General features: G+C 43.2%; 1 protein-coding gene across 1 annotated transcript in view; it reads left to right on the top strand.

Moving 5' to 3' along the window:
* Window positions 1-731: 731 nt before the first annotated feature.
* Window positions 732-24,407, top strand: part of casz1 (castor zinc finger 1) — a 49,136-nt gene continuing 25,460 nt past the window's right edge. The window contains exons 1-4 of the mRNA XM_053482698.1: window positions 732-825; window positions 16,465-17,031; window positions 21,441-22,317; window positions 23,654-23,719. Coding sequence (XP_053338673.1) covers window positions 747-825; window positions 16,465-17,031; window positions 21,441-22,317; window positions 23,654-23,719 — 1,589 coding nt within the window. The 5' untranslated portion in view covers window positions 732-746. The remainder of the gene's footprint in view (window positions 826-16,464; window positions 17,032-21,440; window positions 22,318-23,653; window positions 23,720-24,407) is intronic.

The raw sequence follows: 24,407 nt of genomic DNA, 5'->3' as shown, positions 1-24,407 counted from the left end.
GGCCCGCATGTAGAAGAGAAACTTGAAATTCCTCGCCGAACAATATCTCAGAGCCTGCGAATGTGGCAGGCTTGTGTCAGTGACTCGGAATAGAGGCTTGTTTTTTTTCTCTTCTTTGGTCCAAATCAATCAATCGCTTGGGGGCAAAAAAAAAAAAAAAACCTGACAAAAAAAAAAAAGTCACCATCATGGAGTGAGATGGTGAAATGTGAGAGCGGGGCATCTGCTTTCGGTGTGGAGTTTGTGGCACATGTTATCAGTGTCAATAGCACTCGTGCATGGTCTCTCCCTCCCTCCCTTTCTCTCTCTCTCTCTCTCTCTCTCTCTTTCTGTATCCATGATATTGCCCCTGCCCATGGCTGCTACTCGCTCATTGACTCTGTGTAACTCAATCTGAGAGGCTGGAGCCTAGCGGAGTGGGCTCGCCTGCCGTGTTCTCATCCAGCTCGGACAGTCAGCCACGCGCTCGGCACACTGGAGAGAGCAGCTTAAGTGGCCTCTCTCTATCTCCATCTCTCTCTCTGTCTTCCGGGCCTTTTTTTTTTTCCCCCATAACGGCTGTAGAGGTAGAGAGCAGAGGGTGGTGAAGGACCCCTACTGGTAAAGTAGGTAAACACGCACGCACAGCCCTGACATCTGTGCTGCATGCACGAGTGCGAGAGACACAAGGAGCAGGGGAAAGAGAGTGGGGACGAGCGCGAGTGCAGCCTAGCCGTGGAGGCGCGTGGGGAGACGAGGGGGAAAAAATGCCGTGTTTCGTGGAGAGAATGCCGCCCGAGCGTCAGGGAGAGGTGAGACGCAAAGAGGAGGGCCGTCTCCTGCCAGGTAAGACTTGGGGCCGACGCAACACACACTCACAGTCAACTCTAGACGTGTACACACACATACACTGGCTGAGATGCTGTGATGTCAGAATGAGTGACAATTCCAATGAGTGTGTGTGTGTGTGTGTGCATCTCATACCACATAGAACTGATTATTACTGATTATTACACTTTCACATCTTTATCAGTAAAATAGTTTTTTTGTTTAAAAAAAAAAAACTCCTTCATCCAGATCCTGCTCCACAGGTGTGTTTCTAAGAAACAGGCCTAATTCTTCGACAGTTCTGAAAAACTAACCATTTAGATGTCTAATCTCCCGCTCTTTCAGTCTGTGTTGGTTTTGGATCAGCCATTGTGTACTTTTTCTTTCAAATTGTTGTTCTTAATTACCACCCAGGCCCGTGAGAAGGATGGCACTGAATTTCTCAGCGCGCTGACATGTGGTGTTATTTACCCAGCTAAGCGGCTCCCCTGCTAGCATGGAGCGAGCTCTCAGCCGCTCGCTTAGATACAGATGTTCGAAGGATTTTCCAGCACCGGGGAACACGGAGGGGGTTTGGTATTAGCGGCTTGCGTTTGGCTCGGATGCGCGTCGTTCTGACTTAATCCAGTGCGCCTCTCAATTAAACTTTCGCTTTTGTTAAATAAATACAGTGTCTCGAAAAACTAAACATACATTTGCATGGATCCTATCAAGTTTCAGGCCATAATGGGCTCAGCGCAGGCCTTGAAAATCAGACAGACGAGTGCCGGGAGCGTTTGTTCTTTTTTTTCTTTTTCTGTTTGTTTCTCTTGCCAACACGAGTTGAACCCTGAGTGAAGGTGAGATCAGGCGTGAACCGGGTTCACGTTTCTCTAGTGATCTGGCAACGGTTCCGATGTCCCAGTGGATTGTTTTGTTTGTGTGTGTATGTGTGTGTGTGTGCGCGCACGCACGCTCGTGTGCCTGCGTGTGTAGGCGTGTTTGCGTTTCCGTCCGTGCACACACTTGCGCGAGATTTTACTAAGCAGATATTTCCCCTGTTTTCGCTCTGAGCCGCGGGAGATTGATGACTGAATTGTGGAGTACATGTTAACAGTAACTGCTGATTTATTGAGATACTTAGGGTAAGTGAGGCAGCCCTGACTCAGAGGGGTGGAACAAGATATAGTCCTTTTGGCTTAATGCAGAAATAGAGCCTTTTTAAGGAATAATTGTGATTACTGCTTGGTGGGGGGGTTGGTGGGGGGGATGGAGGAGGGAGGGAGGGAGGGAGGGAGGGTGCACGGGGGAGGCTTTTAGCTCGAGGAGAGGTGAAGGAACCACGGGGGATGCAAGAGACACTTTGCATTTTCCTAGAATTTGTTTTGCATTCGATTGCAAGTTACTGGCGCAGTTTCAGGTATTGGGTTAGTGATTTTTTTTTTTTCTTCTTTTTTTTTCCTGAAACCACGCTCAAACAGGTTTGCATAGGTTTGACAGACATACTCAGAAACGGTGCCACTTTAAACGAATCGGTCTTCATTTCATCGCCGTGAGCAGGATTCGCATCCACTTTAAAGATTCATGCGACTCCAGTCTGATATCCCTCCATCTCTATCCATCTATATATATTTTCCTCGCAGTACAGAATAAGGAATAGCACTTCCCTGCAGAAGAGGAATGCCCCCCCCCACCCCATCCTCCTCCTCCTCCTCCGCCCCCCATATTTTTTTTTCTTTTTTTTTTTTTTTTTTTCCGAACCACCTTTTAGACTGAGTGAAATGTTTCCCCCAGTTCGCTCAGGGACGACTTTATTTCTTAGCAGGGATTTAACACTCACTCAGTACCCCCATAAATACAAGCTTCCCCAGCAGCCCAGGAGCCATAACTCATGCTCTAACTCTCAGGCTAACCAAACTCATATTGCAGAGAGAGCTTTGTTTGGCTTTGTTTCTTGCTCGCTGAAACCCTTCAGATTACTGTCGCAGCCGCACTCAAACCTCTTCCTCTATAACTCGTCTGAGCACAAGAACATGAATTTGCACTGTTTTTTTTCTTTTTCTTGTGTTAAATTGAAGACTAGGCTTGTTGACAGCGAGGCTGCTATTGTTTAATGAACATGTGCTGTAGCTGGTGGCACCTGTTGAAGTCCAGGCTTTTCCTACCACATCATTAGTGACACTATACTTGTGGCTAGAAGACGCCCACGCAGAGCCTTGTGGCGAGGCACAGTCATTTTTAGCCCAAAGTTCACCTGACGTGCTCATTTTAAAACCAACTCATTTTTTTTTTTTTTTTTTTAAAAGGAGAACAGAATGTAGTACAGTGTAGATCATAACTAATCAGCGGCCCTGAGAGTGCATCTTTTCTGTCACGCAGAATTGAAATGAGTACAACCGATACTTTTCCTTTCACATTTTAAACTTTAATGAAATTTTTTTTTTTAAATAATAATTTTTATGGTTCGGACTTTTCCGCTCTGATTATTAAAGTACTCAAAATCTTTTTTTGGAAATGTACAGTACATATAATAACACTGTACCTTTTAAATGGCTTTCTGATTCAAAGTGAAAATTGATTTGAAAAAAGCGTCCAGGTTGTGATGTCACAATAACCCAAACAGCATGGACCTATCAGCATTCGTATGCAAATGAGGAGAGAATGATGTCAGCAACAACAAACCAAGTACGCAAAGCTTGATTAAGTTATCTCACTTAGTGAACAGCCGGTAACTTTCTTTTTGCCATGGTTTAGAAAGGTGAATAAGTGCATGTGTTCGAGGCAAACTACTGTAGGACGTTCGATGAAATTTCTCGTGAATGAAGGCGTAAAAAAAATCGATTGACCTTTTTATGCTCCAGGGCATTTCCACATGTTTGATCTATTGAAGGAGTTCCTGGGGGGCCAGCGTTTCAGACATGAAGCAGGAATAAACATGAACTTGGTACATTGATTGTATCTAAGCACTAGTGAAGCACCGGGAGTGCATTAGTGTAGCAGGGGATTATATAGAGAAATAAAGGGAGGTTTTTAGTTTTTTTTTTTATAATGTGCATTCCCCTCACCGTCCTTTCTTTCTCTTATTCTTGAAATTAATTCGACAAATCATTTCAGCTTGTCATGTTTCCAAGAAACCACAAAGCCGTCCCTCCTTCCTGAACACCATCCTGTGCCTGAATAAGGTTACCTTTCCAAAACTCCACATCCTTTGGGAAAAGTTACCAGCAGAATCACATTCGTCTGTCAAAAAACTGAAGCGAAGAAAAATGAGCTTATTCGCTTATAATTGGGTTTGGTTGCTTTGAGTTTCCTAGTATGACATCATCCTCTATTCATTTGCATATGGAGCATGATAGATTCATGGTGTTGACTTTTTCTTTGTGGCATCGCAAAGTGTAGCACTTTCTAAATCAATTGTTATAGAAAATCTCGCCAAGTGTGATGACAGGAATCGGCCACGCTAGAGATGATTCAGCTTTTTTTTTTTTTTTTTTTTTTTTTTTTTTTAAGGGGCAGTGGTGGCTCAAATGGTTAAGGCTCTGGATCACTGATCGGAAGGTTGTGGGTTTGAGCCCCAGCACAGTTTATTTGCCACTGCTGAGCCCTTGAGCAAGGGCCTTAACCCTATCTGCCCCCATGGGAGCTGTAGCCTGGCTCTGACCTTCTGACTTCATATTGAAAACCATTTCACTAAGGTAACATGTGGCAAATAATTGGATCTTATTTTATTGTTCGTTTTTTTATTTCTAGGATACTTTAATAATCACAGAACAATAAAAATTTACTCTGTTGTTCATGTGAAAAGAAACGCCTCTGATGTACTCATTTCTAATCTGCGTGAAAATAAAGACGCTCTCTCAGGACCTCTGATTAGTTATGATTTACACTGTAGTACCTCCCGTTCTCCTTCCTTTTTTTTTTAACCTCCTAATGTTCCACACAGTCCCGAGGTCCGTCTTTTTCCAACTTGCATTATTCAAATAGTCAGTTTTTTTCCCCCTCTCCTTCTCCATTGTTTGATCTCTCGCTCCTCCCCATGAGAGAGCAATACCGAAGACATCTTTTGAGGAGATGGCATTGCTGAAAATGTGCAGCAGCAGTCCATCACCTCGCATAAGGCCCCTGCGTGAAAACAAAAGCGCTTCTCGCTCTGTCTGATAAAACGACGCTGCCGCGCGGAGCTTTTCATCTTTCGCTACCTGTTAGAGCAGCTGCCGCCGTATCGTTTGCTCAGTCTCTCTCTCTCTCTCTCGCTCTCTTTTCACACACACATGCTCAGAGTTATTGGTGTGCCATAAGCTGATCAGTGGGAAAAGGTGTGGCGCGTTTCCAGGCCGGTACCCAGGCTGGTGCCAGTCCCCAGGTTTGGCTCTCACGTTGTGGATTGATGTCTGAGAAGCAGCGGGAGCTTCGCTGTACCTTTATTACGCATCAGCTGGATACCAAACTAATTTGATAAAGCAGCACTTAATACAGCGCACACATGCTGCCACCGCGCCTGGCTCGCTGACAAGTGTGTCACGCCACCTGGCAAAAGCCTGGCACCGTGCTTCGGCATCGGATACGGCCGAGGAGCCGAGAGAGAGAGAGGGGAACACGTGGCGGAAAGAGAGGGCGGGAGAGCGGCTGGAAAATAGAAGGTGTGGATAGAGGAGTTCGAGAGAAGACGAGGGAGGATGACAGACGTTTAAGAAGGTGGAAAAACTGTTGAGGTAGAAAAGAGAGAAACACACACTGAGAGGTTGCTTTGGTAATTACTAGCTCTGTGCCCAGGCAGTGGAGGCCAGTGTGTTTATGTGAGCATGTGTGTGTGTGTGTGTGTGAGCTTCAGGCCCTGGTGCTCTGATAATGAAGGGTTAGTGTTGCAGTTCTGACAGTGTTAATCTCCCCATCGCTCTTGGCTGAAATTTACCCTGCTGGGGAGAGAGCGGCAAGCCCACCTGACAGCGCAGTTTACCCACAGCCTGACACCCGCTCCACACACACATATATACACATGCGTGCACACACACACACACACACACACACACACACGCACATTGGGACCAGCCTTCAGCATCTATCCTCATCTCAAAGACAAAAGAAAAAGGAAATAGAAAGAATAAAGGGAAAGATGGCAGAGGGGGGAGACAACTTTTTTCTTCTCATCCTATTTGAAGTTGGCGGAGAGGCGCTTAAGCATTGCAGCGGCGCAGACCCCAGCCGTATGAATATGCATCGCACCATATGGCTGCACTAGCACTGGGACTGCGTGTGTCCAGAAGGTAGAGCAGCATCAATGCATTATTCCACCCTGAAGTACAGTACAACACACACACACTGTTTTAGGACGAGCGCAGCGAAGAGGTGGTCACTGAAAGAGTTCACCTGGTGAATAAAAAAAATATACTAATAATTTTAAGAGTTCGGATGCACACCCCGACACAGCCTTGATTAAAAGTGATATTTCTGACACGTGCTGGAAGTAACCTTCTCCAAAGCCTTGATTATTAGATGCGTGACAGACTTGAATATTTATAAAATAGGTTTTAATAATTAATAACAGCAATCTGCTACAGTAATTCATCAAATTTGCACTTGAGCGGAGTATCCGTTTTCACTTTAAAATAATAATAAGGCAAACCCTAATGCCGACGAAAGGCAAAATTGCAACCTGCACTTTGTCTGAAGCTCATCATAAGCTTCAGTGCATTCATGACATTTAGGTCATTGCAAAAAAAAAAAAAAAAGAGTGTTTAATGATTTTTGTTCTTCCTGCTGTTTTTGTCAGCACCACTTTATCTGCACATTTCTGCACTGCATTTGTGGAGAGAAGCGAAGAAAGAAAAAAAAAGAGAGAGAAAAAAAAAGCTTGTTGTGCTGTTTACTTGTTGGGTTGCTCGAGTTTGCAGGAGGCTATACTGCATAAATAAAATCAGGAAACCGAAATGTTTTAGTGTAGAATATACAAGAAGCTGTTGTGGTTTTATCAAAAGCAAATTCTTTGTTTGAGTCAGCCAGCAACACTTCCTTTATGTGTGTTCTGACCAAAATAGCACACAGTTTCTGTAAAGCAGCACTCTACCTCCTCGAGCCTTTTTTTTTTTTTGAGTTGCATTTTTTTTTTTCAAAAAAACAAAAAACAAAACAAAACTCAGATACCTGTTTGAATTCATGAGATGATTAAAATGTGAAGTTTTTTTTATTATTGTTTTCCATCATATTATATATGATGAATCTGCATATATATATATATATATATATATATATATATAGTGCATGAAGATGAATATACTGTTTTTGTAGACAAATAAAGCAACTTGCATTAGGCATGACCTACAGCCTAGGGGCCATGCACACACACGCGCCAAAACACACACACGTATGTCTTACTAGACTTCTGTGGACCCTTCCTATGACATCGTATAATTTTAGCTCTATAGGTTTTTTTTTTTTTTTTTTCACTTTTTAATCTTTTGCATTTTTTCTTGAAATAAAAGTCAGTGTTTCTTTAAAATAAAATAAAAAAAAAAACAACAGCAGTTTTTTATGTAGGAATGAGTCTGGCAAAGTCAAAAGTGTCACCTATAATAGGTGGGACATATAATAAAAATAATAATAATAATAATAAGGTAAAATGATCATAGCAATAATAATAATAGCAATAAATTAACCAAAGTGTGAAAAACTGCGGAAAAAGGAATCAGCACCGGTTGACGCAGACCGGTTTTGGCACGGCTGGAAAAGCCTAACCGTGCTGACTCATTTCTAAGAAGAAGGACACAGCACACTTTGAAATTCCTTCTCCATCTACCTGATGCAGCAGACGTTTAGAGGACACCTGTAACTCATTCCTGCCTGCATTAAATAAGAAAGAGAGAGAGAGGAAAAGGGGGAAGGAAAAAAAAAAAAGAACTGCAAAGTCTGTGAAGCACAGCAAATGTTTTAATGGTGGCCGGGGATCGAAGTTGTCAGCGAGGCTTCCTGTCTGGAAATGCATTTTTTATTTTTTTTTGCTTTTGCTTAAAAGTCACCTCCTCCTCTCATCTCATGCAGAAAAACGCATGGCCCAGAATTTAAGGAAATTGCTTTAAAAACACAGAAGGCGCGTGAGCGCAGGGAGCCGCAAAACAAATTTTAAGAGGTAACCTTGGAAATCAATTAAGCTTTCCATGTGAGCTGGAAACATTTCCGAGGAAAAGCCACCCCTGTTTAATTTTCCCCCACTTCTTTCTTAAGGGACGTGCTGCCTGTCAAGCTGCATCTCGCTAAAAGCTTTGTTGCCTTGCCTTATTTCATTTTGAATATACGCTGTTAAAAAGTTGAGGCGCTTGTTTAAGAGAAGCCACAATTCATTGTGGTGATTGTGGCGGCGTAGTTAAACAGCCTAAACACGGTTTTAGGTCCATATCCATTTGGATGATAGTGGTTCACCAGAGAGAGAATGGTTAAGGTGTATTTTCCTTTTTTTTTTTTAATACAAGATGGCCTTGGTTTGCTTTCTTGTTCTCTCTCTCTTTCTCTCTGACTCTACACGTGGCAGGTGGAGGTTTCTGCACTCCTAATTGATAACTAATCGAGCAGCTTGTGCTGTGTTCCCCCTGGAGGACAGGCCCTAATGGTGCCTTGGCTTGCTCAGCAGTGTGGCCCCGGAAACTGCTAAATGAAATATATCCTAGCAGATAATGACTCTGAGTGACATACTCCGACACCGAGCAGCGGCCGACCTCCCCGGCGTCCCTCCTCCCTTTATCACCTCTCGCTCTCTTTTCTCCTTTCGCGTCGGTTCCTCCTGGTGGAGATACGACCAACTCGAGCAGTTAATCTTTAAGGATATCAGCTTGAGGACCCTCGAGAGGTGTCGTTAGGTTCTGTGCAGTGCCTCCGCCATGCCCTGCTGCCAAACCTGCTGCCAAACCTGCTGCCAGCTCCTCACAGAGGTCTTGCCACCAAGCCCTGAGCTGCCAACGTGGCTAATTAACCTCCACCGCCAGGGTCGTGCTCAATCTGGCTCCATCTGAAGCACTGCTTTTGCACAGAAGAAAAGAAATGCTATTGATTTTTTTTTCGGTCAGATACGAACGGATAGAAGAAAAGAACGAAATAAAGATTGGTGCTAGAGGTACAGTACATGCTCGTTCAACTTTGTAAGATTCAGTAATTCAGTAAGTATTTTCCCGGCTAACGCTTGGCCTTCCTGTTCAGTTCTCGTACCTTCATTATTTAATTGTGCAACAAGTTTAATTAGAGCGTCTTGGGGTCGCTAACAAAGTTCATCTCTTCCAATGTTGAAGTTTTGACCTCTCTTCCTTTTCTCATTAGAGTCCCCCCCCTCACAATTGTGTGTTTGCGGCCTAATTACACTCCTTACAGCATATTTCCTTTTCCGCTTTGCATTTAAAAATATACAGTGGCATTTCGTGTCCATTGTGGTGCATGGTGTGTGTCCGTGTGTGCCTTTGTTTTTTCAGGACTTGTTTGTTTGTGCTAGTCGTGGCGGTCCCTGGCTGGAGTATTGTACTTGGCTGCTGTCTCCAGGAGGATTGGGAGGAGGAGAAGGAGGAGGAGGAGGAGGGGTTGGGTGGGTTGGTGAGGGGTTCGCAGAAAAGTCAGAGCAGGTCCTTGAAGGTTGGCTCAAAGGCAGCATGCAGCGCACAAGGTCACATTCAAGACTAAAAGCAATAAGTGCTTTATTGATAGCAAAAACACACTACAAGCATCAGCTGATTAATAATAAAACAGATTTGTGTCTGCCCATGCGTCCGGCTTCATTTTTTCTTTTTTTTACTCTATGTCCTCACAATTCGGGACGTCAAACATTCGTCGAGTTTGTTTTTTTTCGCTGCGTTTTGTATGTCGAGCGTAATTGTTTCGTCTCGATGTGGGTCCTCACGCTGGGGATTGATTCCTGCAGCGGAATCAAAAAAATGTATTAGAATCCATCAGATAAAAGAGGACAAGGGAAATGAAGTGGGCGTGCATGAAATACCGCACGCTTCGGCATTCCATTATAGCGTCACCTCATATTTTATTTGGCCCGTAAGCCCCTCGGTGCTAATAGCTTACTTAAATTCAACGTGGTGATTTTCCAGCACTATTACATACTATTTTGTGAAGTGTAAAGCAATAGCTCCGGGGGCGGGGGGGGGAATCAGAAAGTTGATGTTTTTTTTTGTTTTTTTTTTTAATATATACGTGGCCAAAAGTATTGTGACAAAAATGCCATGTATTATAGTTGTGTGCACAAAACTTGTGATGTCACTAATTAGCTTGAGCCTACAAAGCTGAAGAGTTAACTGCTAATTAGAATCATCGGGTTTAGTCAATGAATGGAACAAATAAGTGGCAGGAGTTTTACTTTCTAGAAAGAAAAATGGCTAAAACAAGGAATTCCCCAGTGAATTGTGACCTTCAGGAAGCAATCAAGCAGGCATGGATTGGGCAAGTGACACCAGAGTACTGTAGACATACTTTTTGACTCAGCCGGATCAGGCGGGTTTTAAAGAATAAAGGACTTTGAATATATTTTGTTGTATTTCATTGCTTGAAAAGATTGTCATTATTTTCAAAGTTTATGAATATCAGTAAAACCTTTAAATTCAACTTTTGTCCCAATACTTTTGACCAACATAGTATATATACAGTATATAAATGTATTTGTATACATCTTGCGGATATCCTTTTAATTTTTTAAAGCTTTTAATTATTAGTGTTCGTTATCGAGGATAAGGCTAGCATTAGATCCAGGGTGTAGCCTTCTACACAATTACCTTCATGAACAATCGCCAGTGAAAGGTCCTCACGAGGTTAGTACAACAAACACGTGCGTGTCTCTTTCTGTTAAGTGAAGGTCTTTTGTTCTCCTTTTCGTATATATAAAAAAAAAAAAACACAGACACGAAAGAATAAAAGTAAAAGTAAGACATGACGAGCCTGTTTTTCCTCATAAACCTGCTAAGAAACAAGAAATCCATCTGTCTTTTCTTTCTGGGAAATGTCCCCGTCTTCACCCCATAAGAACGTTCCCACCTCACTCAGTAACCCCAGCGACGCCCTCTTTCCCCGACTCCTATGCCTTTAAAACGCAGTCGGCAATGGCATTGTTTTTAATCATCAGAACCCAGAAATTATTATTATCGCCTCTGACGCGGCAATTAAAACTTCAGGTCAGAAGCACAACGAGCGGTGATCAGCGGTGAAGCTGAGAAGTTTTAATTAGACGATCAGAACCATTAATGCACGGAAAAAAAAAAAGGTGTGCACTGGGAAATTAACGCGAACGTCTTAATCAGGGTTACCAACTCCGAAGAGGAGTCAAGTGAACAGAGAGCAAAAAACAAATCATTTCCGCACCACTGGGACAAAACTCAATTAAATATGCATGCAGAAAATGGAAATTTGGAGCATCAGCACAGACTGTTGGAAAAAATTACGGCAAATCTGGACACGGGGTCGCGGACCTGCTTATTGTTATTCTTGTGTAATAAAAGTGAAAGAGGGGGCCAGATGCCGGGGACTGGAGGATTGGTCCATCAGTGGCTTTCCGCTTGGCTTCCCTGAGCCCACGTTCACACCCTCAGGGGAGCGTGGAAACACACACACATACACACACATCCGGCGAGCTGTAAATTCGTAAAATAAAAACAGAATAGTGCTGTTTTATTTGTATTTCAGGTGTAGAAGCTCAGTACTTTTCAGAGACACACACACACACACACACACATTGATCTTGGAATATACAGTCCACTCCAATGAGAAATAAAGATCCAACAAGCACATCCTGACTAATTTCCCGAGCAGGTTCTAATCATATAGAGGAGCTTTTTTTTTTTAAGGATGGCAAAGAAGGGATGAAACTATGAAGCATGCTAAATAATGAAAAATAATCTCTTACAATCCTGGCATCTCCCATGCCTATTTTATATTAATTAACTCACCATATGATGGGGGTTTTGTCCTTGTCAGTCAAGCTATGCTGAAACGGCGATTGAATTCCCCACATTACACCACTAACACCCTGCATGACTGCAAGGCCGGACCGGGGATCAGGTTATAGATTTATAGACAGATGCCACAAGTCTCTAAGTTAAGCTGAACGCATACAGTAGGAACATACGTCCTATAGAAAGCAGCAGGTCTATGTTGGGAAACAGGAGTGGTTCGGGTTTAAAGATGCCGGGCGATGAACACGTATGCCATCTCTTACAATTTCTGTGTATGCTGCGTCTCTCAGAGAACGAGACAACAAGAGAGAGAGAGAGAGAGAAGGAGAGGACAGGACATGCCAATCTAAGCAGTCATTAACAGCCACTTCCCCACTCTGGCAGGCTGATTACAGTCTGCACACGTTCACACAAATAATGCACTTCCAACAGCATTATTAGGATTTGAAACACCACTTGATTGGGCATGATATCATTCTGGCACATAAACAGAAGCTCCGCATTAAACAAGAAGACGTGGAGAGTCTGGAGAGCCGTGGCAGACTGACTTTCTTTTGAGAGAGAAAGAGAGAGAGCTTTCTTTTTCGATCTTTTTTAATTATTTTTTTTTATTTAAAGAAGGTTTTCATTTCAGCCATTATATTTAGCATTTGCAGCGCAAAACCAACTCCATTCTGACAAGAAGCAGGATGTATAAGGCCTTTGATGTACATCACGGCCTGTGCAGATAAAACGGAAGACCTCTCTCGCTCGTATTGTCGAAATTGTTTAAAATAGTCCAAGCATATTTTTTTTCTCTCTCTCCCCGCAAAGGTTTTCTCCTTATACAGTAACGGGATTACCCGCCTTCCAGCTCTGCAGTCTTTCCACGAAAATCTTGTCAGCGTTACAATAAACATATCCACTTAAGAAAAACAAGTTTGGTTTAGTTATGATGATCCCTGCTGCTTCGTTTATGAAGTCGAGGTGGACGAGCGTCTCCGAGCACCCCCCGAGACCCGGCTGAATCCCTGTCATTTCGCTTGCGCTTAGAAAAGCAGCTCGGAGTCTGGAATTAATAGGGCTTTGCTGCTTGTTACACCTATTTTTGTGAGCACGAGCAACGGCCCCGTGAGAGCTGGAAAGCCTCCCGTGTGAGTGCCTGTGCTTTCATCTCCGTCCCCGCTGATTTTATCGCGTTGTACGCTATCGCGCACACAAGCGACTGGAGGTAAACAGCGCGGTTGCCATAGCAATCGGCAGTGTCGGCAAAAGCAGAGGCAGCTCGTCATGGATGGCGTGTACTCGAAACCGCTGGCTACTTTTGTTAGCTATCATTCTTTGATTGCTGTTTCAACCACAGCTTATGACACCACCCTAGTCTTTATAGCCGTCCATCTATCTAGGACTTGGACAGTGGAGGGACAGTGAAGGCCAATGGTGAGCATTGTATTTATTCCTATATTTACACATGCGGCCAATTTGGGACCACTGACTATCCTAATAGGCATGTCTTTGGACAGTAGGGGGAACCAGATTACCTGGAGGAAACCCACCAAGCAAAGGGAGACCATGCAAACTCCATGCACACAGACCCAGAATCGAGGGAATCGAACCCGGACTCTGGAGGTGCAAGGCGACAGTGCTAACCACTAAGCCTCCATGCCGCCCCACTGTTTAGTCTATCAACATCTGGCCACTTGTACAGTGATCAAGTTATTCGATCAGACATCCAATTATTATATTTGGTGCATCTTTATTGCCATCAGAGTATTTCATTGGAAATCTTATTGTATTTTCATGCACAACGTTCTTTAGAGTTTATAAAGAATGGTGCAAAAAAAAACAAAAAGCATCCGAAGAGTTGCAGCTCTTTTGGCAGAAGCGCATGATTGAGCAGCGCTAAATTCAGTCCAGAGTTTCCTGTTCTCAGATGACAAGAGTGCATCTGACTCAAGGTTTGACATATTATGCAGGTTGATATGCTTTGCCACTCAGGACGATGCGCAGAGCAGACATTCGAGTTACGGAAACCTGCTTGTTGGCTCATTTTCCAGACACAGGTCACACACGGGTGACCCCTGACCCCTCAGAGCTGCATGTAGATTATTTTATGCATTGTGCTGCTCCTAGACGTTTTACCGATTAGAGATTTAGACAAATGATCAGGTACAGTGAGTGTATAACTCAGTAGTACAGATTAGATGAGATCTTTAGAATAAAAAAAAAATAAACACAAATTGTGGATGATGGAAAGAAAGCGCTTCCTACAAGGTGAAGCGAGATTGTGCTGTTCAGGAAATCTGTACTTAAATCATGAAATAGTGGCAGAGTAACCAGAAAAATGACCCATACTGTTACGCCCAAATGACCTCAATCTTCCCTTTGGAGGTGTTCTGAAAAAATACTTTTAGAATTTATGTCTTCCACTTCCTAATAGTTTTTCCAGCTGATTTTTTGGTCCTAAATTGCTGCCCTCTACAGCGTGAACCCTTCACCCCGGCCCTGCAATTGTCTCAGAGTTAAAGCCTGCCTTTCAGCACTGTTTAGATTCCAGCATGTGTGTGCGTATGTGTGTGTGTGTGTGTGAGGTATGGAGAAGTGCAGGACGATGCTCAATGCTTAATTCCACAGCTTATTGTTTCAAAGAGGAAGGGCTGTGCACAAACACAGTAACTGAGAAAGCATGTGCCGAGGCCACCGGGTCCCTGGGACGCTGTCTGACAGGACGGTGTAACCTTCAGCTGCGTGCATCTGACACTCGAAAAAACAAAACAACTAAACTATACAAACAACAACGAAAAAAAAAAAAAAAAAGCAAAGGTGAAGAGACATTATGGAGTAATAGTGTTGTAATGGAATGACTGAGTGGGAAATCCTGATTAGGTCATCTGGCGCATGTGTTTGCACAAGAATGGTATGTCCCCTGTGTTGTATGGATGAGTTTATGAGAACAGGTCAGAAATAGCAACTCTGGCTGTGTGCGCCGAATAAACGTGCACCACGGTCCACTGTGTCTTTTATAACGCCAGCCGTGCAGGAAAAGATCACCTTAAAAGTACACGTCGGAAACGGAAAACTAAAAACGAGCTTCAGTATGGCATAGGACGAATCTAAAACAAGAAGCCTCGCAGATACAGAAAAGCATTTACAAGGGACGATTTCATTTATATCTTTTTGGTCCATTTACACGTGAGATCAGGACGCAATGTCTCAAAAAAGCAGAAATTCTCTGAAAAAGTAAAAAAAAAAAAAAAAGACATAACATTAGCACACTCTGCCTCCTCTAGTCAATAGGGCGCGCACATACACACACACACACACAGGAAGTGTGGGTCTATCTGTGTGTGTGTGTGTGTGTGTTTGTGTCTCAATCTAAGATAAATGTTTTGATCTCTAAAAGACCACCAACATGACATTTTTATACCACACCATCCTGTGGAACTTCCACAGTGGAACAATTTTTGTAAGTCTGCTTTATAGCCGTTCTGTACTATATATGAGACTTTTGAGTTTTTTTTTCTTTTGAAGAGCTTTGAAATGAAAAAAGAAAAAAAAATGACCCAAAACGTCTACCGTGCAAAACAGTCACGATTATCGTCATTAGATCTGGTTAATTGGTAAGGCAATCCACTTAGCTACTTTATACAGTGTGTGTGTGTGTGTGTGTGTGTGTGTGTGTGTAGGGGAGGGGGGGGGGATTTCCAGATTGCAAGATGTTTGCTTCTGTAAAGGTAAGATAGTAACGTGAAGTGGTATTGGAGGCATTTCTTAGAAGTTTATTAATGTCATAGAGGAAAACAAGCCCTGCTGTCTACCTGAGGTTTTAAAAAAAACAAAAATTCCTCTACACCCGATTGCTTTGTCATTGCTCTCTTTTTTTGACCTCAGTGCTAGATATGATCTACAATTCCGCCGTCATTTGGTCATTCCCCATGCTCTAGAACACCTGCTAAGTCACATAATCTTCTAGTGAGTTGAGTCAGGTGTGTTCGAGCATCGAAAATAGCAAACCGTGGACACGAGCGCGATCGTGACTGTGGAACAGGAAGGTGATGCCGGGTTAAAGGCTTAACGCTAACAGCTGCTGGCTGGAAGCTGAAACTCTTTCGCCTTTATGCCATTTTCCCGTGCCTCGTAGAGCTTTCTGCGGCGAGCCGTCATGTCCCCCCGCTGTCAGAGTTAAGGCTGAACAGAGCTCCTACTGGCAGGAGCTTGGGCCTCTTTAGGTAAAGAGAGTCTACAGTGTCAGGCTGTTTTTATTCCGCTGTCATGTCGAGGATTAAATCTCGATGCAGTGGCTGCTCAGTGCGCCGTTGGGGGTCTGATTGTGATCTAGTCGTCTTTTTCGCTTCTAGGTTCTCAGTGACGGAAGAAAATGAAATACAAAAAAAGATGAAGTCCGTCCTCTCATCTTCTCTCTCGTTCTGTCTCACAGTACATGAATGTGACTTAGCTCTATTTCCTTTTTATCCTTGAATTGCCGAATTGACTTGACTATTTAAAGAAAAACATGGAAGCAGAACAACATTGAGGCTTTTACTCAGACTACTTCATTATTTCCTGTGAAAGCCTTTGTTATACGGCTCGTAAGTGCCGTGGAGAAACAGCGTCACTCTGCTGAAATGCTTTGTTAACCCTCATCTGGAGCGCTATAATTGTATCTGAGAAAAAGGGTCAATGTCATGGAATAGTTTAAATATTGCTTTAGTTATCAACCATTCTTGTCTAAATTGCTTTTTTCTTCCCCCTTTCTGTGTTTTTTTCATATTTGCAGCTGAAAGGGGTTTATGCACTGAAAAGACCTCAGGAAAATCCACAATGGCCGCCAAAAGAAAAGGTGGCCTAAAACTCAACGCTATCTGTGCCAAGCTGAGCCGGCAGGTGGTGTACGATGACGGCTCCCAGAACGCCGAGGGTGACCAGAGCCTGGCGGACAACAGCGAGCGGGGCAGCTCGCACTACGACGAGGGCGACAGACCCGATAGCGATTTCTCCGAAGGCCTGACGCTGGGCCAGAGCCTGGAGGAAGATCAGAAACGGCGCGAGGCCATCGAGAAGTGGGTGAACGGCGAGTACGCCGACGACCCCGCGTCCTTAGACGACGATGGGCCGAAGGTATCTAAAGCCAACGGCGGGGAAGACGGGCCTCCAGAGGGAGTGTACATGGTACAGCCCAAAGGCTGCAGCGACGATGAAGACAACGGGGACGAAGCCGACGCGATGCCCATGTCCCACGAGGGCAGTTACCACGACGACAGGGACTCGGACAGTCCTCAGAAAGAGACGAGCTACCCGCCGTCCGGCGAGACCCCGAACTGCCAAGCTTCCTTCTCTTCTCCAGGTACGAATCCAGCGCTAAGTGCACTCGAACGTCTCCTCCTTCATATCTTAATTTAGTTTTATCTTACCCCGAGACGCGCAAGAACTCGAGCTTGAGACAGGAAATGGAGCTTTATTCCTACAGGCTTAAACGATTTTTATCTGGAAGCACTATCTAGAGTTACTACACGTATATCCAGTGACGCTATTGTGACAGGTGGAACTAGGAAGACAGGAACTTAAGTGATTTCCTGCAACAATAACCGAGTATTTGGACACGAAGAAAACTGCGTTATCCACGTACTGTAGCGGCAGACAGCCAGCAGTGTTGGCAGGGCAGATTAAATATAATATTACACCCAGGATTATATTTTGAGCGTTTTATTTTACTACCTACCAAATACCTACAGTGTCAGCGCCAAAGTAGCCAAGCTTCTTCAGCTAGTCGTTTCACCACCCAATTCGTCTCGCATACAGTAGTATGACCTAGTAAATAAAAGGCAGCTACGGTACTAGTGCATGGTGGGGGATAAAAGATCAGGGAGAGCTCATATTTTTATGAGCACCTTACTTGCAAAAACACGCTAATTACACTTGTGTACCATCCAGGTATTTTGCTTTTTGACCTCTGCGGAAAAAAAAATCATAAAATTCCAGTCCAAGCTTATGCTTTCTCTTCTTGGTATCAGGGAGGACTATCAGTCAGATTAGATGGCAAACTTGTTGGTATGACCCGTAAAGTGGCACCAGAAAACAGCGAAAAAAACAAATATTTACTGCTTAACAACAGGTTGAACTTTGAGACCAGCCACAGACTTATCTGCGATCTGCGAGGTACAGTAGTGCTCGAAGCGCAATACCACTCACACTCAAGTAGATAACAAACGCAGATAAGGTGCTGCTGCCCCCTTTTTTTTTTTTTTTTCATTTTTCAAAACAGCAGTAAAAAATCCGCTTGGTCTGGTACTTTCTTTTTTGCTTCACGTATTTTCCATTTCATCTTGTTCCTCTGGACGTTCGATTTTCCAAGCGTGTATCTGTAACATACGTAGAAAAGTGGTCTCTTCTTACTGAAGGTCTTCTCGGTAAACGTTTGTGGTTTTAATAAGTTCTGTTAAAAAAAAAAAAGATCTGCCTGTAAATAAATACCGTATGTCAGACGGAATCTGCTACACCTTTCGTTTTGCAGCGGTTTACAATGCATCTCACATCAAGGCTACATCAAGCACACACTTCTTTCTTTCTTTTATTTTTTTTCTAAACTTGTTTTTCTTCCTCCTCCTTTTTTTTCCTCTTCCCCCTACACTTCTCCCTCCTCCTCCTCCTCCTCTTTTGTTAATTGTAACTAGGGCATCTATATTGCCGTGTTACCGCGCGGTTCACAATTAAAATATTTTTCTCCCCCCTCTTCCCTTTTCTCGCTGCTGTCTTTCAAAGGCTGATGCGGAGCGCACATAATTATGCATATAAACATAGTGGCTTAATTATCTCTCACAACATCAGTGACAATGTAATTAACAAACATTGCAAGATCAATGAGAGAAACTGCGACCTTCAAAACATTTAACTCCTCACTTGGAGGCGCCGTGTGGGTTCCCTATCAGCTCCGAGAGCACAGAACGCTCCCTCTCGCAGCACTTTGACGCCTCGCCGAATCCGTTAGAAAGTGCGGATGATATCGGCCGGACCGTGGGGGCAATTAAACTCTTTAAAGGTTATATTCATTCATTGTAAAAAAATTAGTGTGTTTTTTCTTGTTTGTTTGTTTTCTTTACTAATACTGTTTTAATTCACTTTCCTTATGAACATTATTACTGTTTTATTATTTGTTAACGTTCGCTTATGAAATTAATCATTAGTCATAATATCAATAAACATGATTTAAAAAAAAGAATAAAGTAAAACGAACTGAACGACTAACACCAGCTATACTCGACAAGTTGTCAGTAAATCCCTGATCGGTCCATAAATAGCTGACTGTAAGTGGGTCCTAATCATTTCTTGCCTTCTCACACGCATTCACATGCTCACCCCGGGATTTAATGGCCATGTTTGGCCAGCAAAGTGAAGATGTAGCCCAGTGCCTATTTGTTATCACGCGGTACGGGGGGAAAAAAAATGTAGCTCAATTGCCTCAAATGCAGACAAGGACTGTGTCACAGGCTGGAATGTGGCAGCGTAAAGTGGCAAGACTAAGGGTACTTCTTTTTACACTCTCCAGTGATGAGCGAGCATGTGAGAGAGAGCGAGAGAGAGAGAGGGAGGGGGTGATGGAGGAAGGGAGGGAGGTAAAGCGAGCGAGTCGGGAGCGCAGCCAGGCAAATCACACCTTTCCGCCAAAGCCGTGGCTTCCCAGCCACATGCGCATGGCATGATTAGGAGGATGTGTGATAAGGTTGGAGAAGAAAAGCTCATTTACATGCTGTTTTAAAAGGTTATCTGCTCCCAGGTCCTGGCTTAATGTGCGCAGTTTGAGTCTAATCATTCCGTCGACATTGATCGTGCGTTCAACACTCAAAAAAAAAAATAATTGTTAAATAAATACTTGTATTTTTATACTCCTTCTGTAAGTGTTCCTTCTGACATTACTCCTCCTATAGTACCACCCAAGAACAAGAATCATACTAAACCAATCGTACTGTAGAAAGCGACTTTAAGCAGCAGAAGGGGATTTCTATAAGAAAATGATGGGACTTTCCCCTCTGCGTGAAAGCATTTGGGTGAAATAAGACCAGACTGGCTTTGATTAGTGTCCTTGGAAAATGTTCAGGGATAGAGATTAAAGACCTTGTGCTCACTTTAAAGCTGGGTTTTTAAAAAAAAAAAAACATTAAAAAAAAAATGCATGACTTAACATGACAGCCTCGAAGCGTTCACATCCTTTACCAAGGTACAGAGACTACATTTCAAATTTATGACCGATATCCAGCCTTATCAGAGTGACTGGTGTTCTTCAAACGGTTAAAAATTTTCCTGTCTCTGTTTAAAGATGTTAATTATTAATTAGGAATTTTTTAAAAAAGTAATAATAAAAAATGCCATAAAACAGCTCAAATGATCGACGCCCTACGGTATCACAAGGATAAAAAAAACAAAAAAAAACAAGTCGGCTCTTATCGTTCAGTCAGTCTAATAAATGATAAACTCTACACCGGGCAGCGTTAATCATTGGAATCATTGTTCCAATCAGCCATGGCTTGTATGCCTTATCCGTGTATTTCACCCAAAAACAAAGAAACAGATATTTCCTCCAAAATGCCTCATATAGTTCGTTTAAATTTTTCATGATCCTTCAATCTGCCAGATCGCCTTTCATTGTAATGTGCCATGGAGAGGAGTAACCCTGATGCTGCGATGGAAATTTGGGGATTATTTTACATGCTGAGAAAGAGATGTGAAAAGCAGGGGGGAGAGAGAGACCGATTTAGCCATAACACAGAAATACGAGACCAAAGCTGAAATATTTTGGTATTAATTACCAAGGCCGCGGCTCGCGTTACCGCTCACTTACGTTCGCCGGCGATGAAAAAGGCAATCAAATAAATGAAGAAAAGGTCTGGAGCAGGGCTGGCTTAAGGCCAGGACGGGGAAAGGGAGGGGGCCGCGAGTCCCGGGAGTGTATCCGACACCGGGGAGAAGTTGTCATCCAAAGCACGGTTCAACCATCATGACAGAAAAAGTACACCGAGATGCCATTTTTACATGCTTGTGTGTGTGTAAACACTACACGATACGAATCCTGGGCTGTGCATCTTTCATACAAGTCTATACAGTATACCTGTCTACATATAAACACACTGTACATTACACACACACACACACACACTGTGAACGAACCGACATGGTCTTAAGTAGTTCCTGCTTTTTAGACCAAAGCATTTTCTTCCAGCCCATCTCCCTGAACCTTTTTTTCCCCCAACCTGGATGAAAGTTAATGGCGCAGAATTAATTTCTACATAACGCAATTAAACTATGCGTTTATTGCATTTTTGCTCTGTCCTTGGGGAGGACAGTGTGTTTTAATTAACTTTAAAAGAAAAAGTGAACTTTCATTGCTCGAGTAAATCGTTTAAGTGGCAACCAGTTAAATATTTTCCACGCTGGCTGTGCAACTGTGTTCACAGCAAAACACTGCATGATTGATAGACTGGTATAAACGGCTCCATAACACTACATCCCAATACACCGTATCGTTTTTTGATTAATCAGTCTTTGCATTTGAAACTTTTTTAAGAGGTCACAAATATATATTATATTTGTTCTATTATATTATAGTAATACCAAATAAATACTTTAATTAAAATACCAGTTTTACAGTATATATATATATAGTATGCATTACTTCAATATTGGCATAAGGCATAATTATCACCGAGTATAGTTCAACACACTAAGATTGAACCTTGACGTTGTGTTAACTCTATTCTGTAGGGGAAGCCTCTGTCCTGCGCGACTATGCAGCCAGCACCATGAACGAGTTCCTCCACATGTTCGGCTATGATGAACAGCAGGGCCGTGACGAGCTGGCTAAGAAGATCAGCTTTGAGAAGATGAAAGCTGCTACCTCAGACCCCTCATCCCTGACCAGTGAGGAGGCCACGCGCCGAGCGCGCTTCTCCAAGTATGAGGAATACATCCGCAAGCTGAAGGCCGGAGAAGCGCTGCCCTGGTCCATGCACACCAAACCTGAGGACCTCAACTCGAAGATAACGCCAGAAAAGAGCACCACGCTCCTGCAGCCTTCGTCCTGCCTGCCCGGAACCGAAGCTCCGATGTTTCCCACCAGCATTGAGCACAAGCAAGAAGGCCAGCTCAGTGGCAACCCAACTGGCATTCCCACCCATAACCTGGCATCCCGTGCCTCTAAATATGACTTCTTCATCCAGAAGCTGAAGATGGGTGAGAGCCTGAGGCAGGAGAATGGCAATGCTTATAAGAGACCTTCTAAATATGATTTAGAAAACGTCAAGTACTTGCACCTCTTCAAGCCAGGTGAGGGCAACCCTGATATGGGCGGGGCAATAGCTTTCAAGACAGGTAAAGTAGGCCGGCCTTCCAAGTATGACATACGAAACATCCAGAAGCTTCTCCCTGGGAAGGGTGATTCTCCTATGATGCCCGGGGTTCTGTCCTCTACGCCAGCTACCCCAGGCACGCCCGTAATTCCCACAGCCGCTCCTGCCGGAGCTGTCGGACCTCCGTGCTTACCGGTGGATCAGGTGGGCCATATGGGCTTCAATACTGACTATATGAAGTCCAGCTTCTCCAAGACTGACTCCATCACTACAGGGACTGTTTCCTCAGTCAAGTAAGAGTCCCTGCACATTTCCCATTTACATACACACACCGAAACGAAAAGGTCTGGGAAAGATTAATCAGGCCACCAGCCTGATTTCTGTGTTGTCCCAATTAATTAGGGGTTGAAGTTTTAGATGCCCACTGAACACTTTGCTCTTGTACTAGCTCCATTCGATCACTACAGACGTGGCACAGCCCCCACCATGGGCATGGCAGTGATGATATATGGTTGTCTCTCCTCCTCACTGAATGAATTACCCATTAAACCCTAGAAGTCTATGTTTAGATCATGGATACCAGATAGTTAGATATATTGCTACTAAAAACTGTGTCGCTGTTGGGTGCTAATTAATACATTTTAGCGCCGTAGTCTCATTTATCTCTGGTCAGTTTTTCGGAAGAACGCCTTTTTTGGCCACTTATTTTCTAAGAACCCTTTCTAAGGACTATTAGACATAAAAATATGGTGTGTTATATATTTTTATATTTATATGGTACCAGTTTAGATTTGGCGTCACACTGTTTTAGCTGACTTCCTCTTTTAGTTCTGTTAGTGCAACAATTTGTGGTTGGATTAGTGTGGGAATGTGGCTAAACCAAGGTCTGCTTGGTTGAATGCGAAATTTGAAAAGCAGTTTACGGGGCGCTTTGCAGCTTCTGGACTGTCTCTGCTCAATCGTGACTTCTTGTGTACTTAAGGTTTATCTCAACGAGAACCTAGAGACCCTCAGGCTCTTCTTACATCAGACTGCACACACATACACACACACATTCAAACACACACACCCATGAGCATATACACACGCACTCAGAGCAGGTAATCCGCTGTCAAAACCAACGCCTTAAGAGGTATATTAACCTGAGGCTAACTTCCGCGTGAAGATGCTCGAATCGTCACCGGTGCCAGGTTTGTGGAGAATCTGCTGCACCACGCATAGTCACTGTTCAGATGATGATAAAAGGAGCAATAACAGCTTTAGTCATCCTTCAAATCGCAGTCAGTTGAGTAAAAAAAAAAAAAAAACAAGCACATAGTCGTCGTCGGACTCGCCTCATCGGTTCACTCTTCCATTTGTGCGCTCTCGAGAAAAGAAAAAAAATGCACATAAATCATTTACGCATTCAGAAACATCTCCGCTCTCCGCGTACATTTTTGGGAAGGCATGCATCAAGGTTCGGTTCTATCTCCCTGATTCATTGGCAAATAAAACCGCTGTGACGTGCTAGAAAATGTTTATTGATAGACCAAAGTTTGAAATGCTTAGGTAAATATTGTGACAGGTTTTTATTATTAACGACAGCAAGCGTTGCCATTAATTCCATCCCTTTTCTGTGCACTACAACAGAAACGGCCTTCCTCCAGAGAAACCCGTGACAGAAGACGTCAACGTCTACCAGAAATATATCGCCAGGTATGAAAACGTCCACGCTTTGGAAATTCAGAGCAACTATTTTATATATGTATTTATTTAATTATTATTATTTTATTTTTTTTACAAACTAATAAAATACATAGTCAAACGAGCTTTTGTGCATAGACTATAAATTACTTATAAGCAAGCAGGAAGATGAATTTACATAAAAGAAAGCATGTGAGTCATTTCTTTGGCAGTACCACACTTCCTGCCAACACTGCGCTTCATGTAATAATGATGGCAAAGGCTGTGAAATCTTAAGCAAACATCAGGGAAACGTTTGCAAATACATTTCACACATTAGCTGCTTTTTATAAGCCGACTCCCCTGTGTTCACACACTCCTGAGCAGTTTTTCTAAGAAAACTGACTGCTCAGATAACAGTACTTTTTTTTTCCCCTTCTTCTTCTTTCTTCCTTTTTTTCATTTTCAATATCTCTGCCACAAATAAAGACACTGAATGAAGCAAATGACAGACATTCACGAATCCAGACAAAGCGAAGAGATAGATTCAGTGTGCTGCGGTATCAGGTTCTGTGTTCATTTCACCGTGACACTAGAAAGGTGATTATCATTTGTTTATTTATGCAGGTTTTAAAAGGAGGGGAAAAAAAAAAAAACGGCGTTTCAAAGAGGCTGAGGCTGTGGCGTAAATGATTAGTCTCCCAAAGCCGTAACATGAAGG

Source organism: Clarias gariepinus, chromosome 22 (assembly GCF_024256425.1).
Source record: "Clarias gariepinus isolate MV-2021 ecotype Netherlands chromosome 22, CGAR_prim_01v2, whole genome shotgun sequence".
Lineage (NCBI taxonomy): Eukaryota > Metazoa > Chordata > Actinopteri > Siluriformes > Clariidae > Clarias > Clarias gariepinus.
Note: the sequence above shows the minus strand (reverse complement) of the source record. Positions and strands in the feature narration are given on the sequence as shown.